Source organism: Ursus maritimus, unplaced genomic scaffold (genome assembly GCF_017311325.1).
Source record: "Ursus maritimus isolate PB19 unplaced genomic scaffold, ASM1731132v1 scaffold_4, whole genome shotgun sequence".
NCBI lineage: Eukaryota > Metazoa > Chordata > Mammalia > Carnivora > Ursidae > Ursus > Ursus maritimus.
Window position 1 is genome coordinate 55,609,786 of NW_024426552.1, and position 3,242 is coordinate 55,613,027.

Here is a 3,242-nt window from a genome sequence, read left to right on the forward strand (position 1 = left end):
CCCCCCCCCCCCCCCCCCGCTCTCTCTTTCTCTCTCAAATAAATAAATAACATCTTTAAAAAAAAACTCCAGTCCCTTAACCAAAACATAAGACATGGGTTGTGTCTTCCTTAAAGTCTCCCCAGATGCCAGACTATGCAATACACTTGACTTCGCCCTCCTCTCTACCCTCCAAGATATTTATATTTCCTGCCAATACAGAAGGTATCACATTAAATTATTGTCATTTGTTGATGTCACTAAATTATGAGCTGCTTCGGGCAAAACATTCTGGCTATCACATGGAAAATCCTTGAATTATAAAATGTGACCAACCTACTGTGTATATGAGCATTGGTCCATTAAGAAGCCACTCATAGTTCTGGAATAACTGTATATCCATACGGGAGAAGTGAAACCCGACCCCTACTGCAAACCATACATAAAAATTAGCTTGAGATGGATCTTGGATCTAACAGGAAAGTAAAGCCATAAAGCTTATAGAAGAAAACAGGAAAATATTTTTGTGACTTGGGACTAGGAAAAGCTTCCTAGATAGGTCACAGAAATTATAAAAGAAAAAAAGTTAAGGAATTGAGCTCACCAAAATATGCCATTAAGAAAATTAGTAGACAAGCTATAGGCAAGGATAAAATATCAAAAAGCATATTCGAGAAAAGACTAGTATCTAGAATGTATAAGTAACTTCTACAGGTCAGCAATTAAAAGAAAAAGAAAAGAATGGGTGAAAGAATTGGGCAGGTACTTTGCAAAGCAGACATGCAAATGGCCAATAAGTATGTTACAAACAGCTCAGCCTTACTAGTCATCAGAAGAATGCAAATTAAAACACTCTTAGGTATCTTTACATACCTGCTAGAATGGCTAAAATTAAAAAGACTAATCATGCCAAGTTTTGGAGAGGCTCTGAAGTAACCAGGACTCTCATCCTTTGTTGATGGGAATATATCATGGAACAACCTCTTTGGAAAAAGATCTGGAAGTTTCTTATAAAACTAAATGTTAACCTACCATGTACTAAAGCAGTTTTAGTCCTTGGTCTTTATCCAAAGGAAGTGAAAGTAAATGTCCACAAAAAGACTTAGATAAGAATGCCCATAACAGTTTTAGCCATGATATCCAAACATTAGTAACATCCCATTGATTCATGAGTAAGAAAATGGATAAACAAACTGCAGCACATTCATGCAGTGGGATACTGCGTGATTAAGATGAAGAACTAGCTACCGATGTATGCAAGAGCCTGGGTAGATTCCAGAACCATCATGCTGAATGAAAGAACCTCACACTAAAGAATACATATTGCATGAAATGACATGAAGTTCTAGAACAGGCAAATTTAATCAATGCTAAAAAAAAAAAAAAATAGAATAATTGTTGCCCCTGGGAGGATGCGGGCAGGGATTGATGAGAAAGGTACATGCAGGAACCTTCTGGTGTGGTATTCTGTCCCTTGATGTGGGTGTGCATTACGTATATACACTTGTCACAACTCGACTAGTGGACGCTTAAGGTTTGCCCATTTTATTGGATGCGAGTTTATGTCAAAAGAAAAATTAAAGTAAATATTGAGTTCTTGTTAATGATATGCGTACTGGGGTATTTGGGGCATGTGTGTAGATGTGTGCAGTTGGAATTTGTCAAAAATATGAGATGTTTTAATGGAAGGGTAGAGCGATGGGCTGATGGACAGCTATGTGGCAAGCACATACTATAAAATGTTAGTGATAGAAGCTAGATGGTACATGCACTGACTGTAAATTTCTTTCAGTGTTAGCTACGTTTGAAAATTTTCGTGTTAAAAAAAATTAGAGAACCTACCGATAATTAGGCTCTTTTTTTTTTTTTTTAAAGATTTTATTTATTTATTTGACAGAGATAGAGACAGCCAGCGAGAGAGGGAACACAAGCAGGGGGAGTGGGAGAGGAAGAAGCAGGCTCACAGTGGAGGAGCCTGACGTGGGGCTCGATCCCGTAACGCCGGGATCACACCCTGAGCCGAAGGCAGACGCTTAACCACTGTGCCACCCAGGCGCCCCGATAATTAGGCTCTTGATCTTAGTCTTTCAAGGTCCTACTGACATGGTTATCTCTTTGGTGCTTGAGGCAAATAATCTCCTTTTCCAGTACAGAAACCCTGAAAGTACAGTTCTGTGCTGAAACAGACATCCCTCCATCCCTGAAAGAGAGCTAAAGCTTCAAGGGACGGACTGCAGGGGACCTTGCTTCTATTGACGTACTTTTGTTACACGAATGGAAATGTCTTGTTTCCATTTCTGGAAGAGTCCTTTCAAACTCTACTCTCTGTTCTCTCTTCTGTGTAGGAATCTTCCTGCCATCCTGGACTGGGTGAAAACTCAGAGGCCTGGAGCCATGGGTGTCAACATCATCACATCTGACTTTGTGGACCTGGTGGACTTCGCCACGACTGTCATTGAATTGAATGACCTCCTCCAGGAGGACAGGGCTTTGGCTAAATGCTGATTTGCTTTTTAATGGCGACTTTGTTGATCCAGGCCGGCGTTCTGAAGGGTTCTTGTTAGGACGGCCCCTGGGCAGTGATGGGGAAGGAGGAGGAAGAGGGCATTTTTCCCTCTTCATAGGGCCATTTGGATAAAATTACAGAGCTTTTAATTGCATTTTTCCCAAATGAGACTTTTCAAAAAAAACGGAAGTCCAAGGGAAAAAGCATGTTTCGTGTGATCAAAGTCAGGGTCTCCCCAATGGCTCATGATGTTGAATGTAATGTGGAAATGGGGTCTCCAGCTTCCTTTTGAGTGTCTCCAAATTGGCCTGGTTTCCTGCTGTCTTCCAGGATGTTGTGTGTGAGCCAGCAAGAAGACTGACCCAGAAAGGCATTCTTAGGCAAAAGAATGGCTCCCTGCAGGTGTGGAAGGCCCTGTGGGGTGGCTCTAACATCAACCTGGGGCTTTGAGGGAGAAGAGGGTCAGGCACCAGTTCTCTCTGGCATGTTGACTCTTCCCCGAGAGCGTGAGACTTCTTTGTCACCAAGCCATTCCAGCCACGAGCTGTTCTTGCGTAGCTTCTGATTAGGAACTTGGCACCTTCATTCTTTGGATAAACAGTGCATATTGCCTTTGCTTTCTGAAATGGGTTTCCCAGTTGTAAAACATTGATTCCTTTCCATTTCTGTTGGCCCCTTCTTAAAAGTGAAAGGAACAATGGTGGGAGATCCTGTCAGTGTGGGGCCCAACAGGAGACACACATGCATGTTTGCTGCA

At 41.8% G+C, this 3,242-nt stretch overlaps 1 protein-coding gene across 1 annotated transcript in view; it reads left to right on the plus strand.

Annotated features, from left to right (window-relative positions):
- PLCXD2 (phosphatidylinositol specific phospholipase C X domain containing 2) overlaps positions 1-2,544 on the plus strand; it is a 43,153-nt gene extending 40,609 nt beyond the window's left edge. Inside the window, exon 4 of the mRNA XM_008706601.2 lies at positions 2,325-2,544. Within this exon, the coding sequence (XP_008704823.1) occupies positions 2,325-2,484 (160 nt within the window). The 3' untranslated portion in view covers positions 2,485-2,544. The remainder of the gene's footprint in view (positions 1-2,324) is intronic.
- The last annotated feature ends 698 nt before the right edge of the window (positions 2,545-3,242 follow it).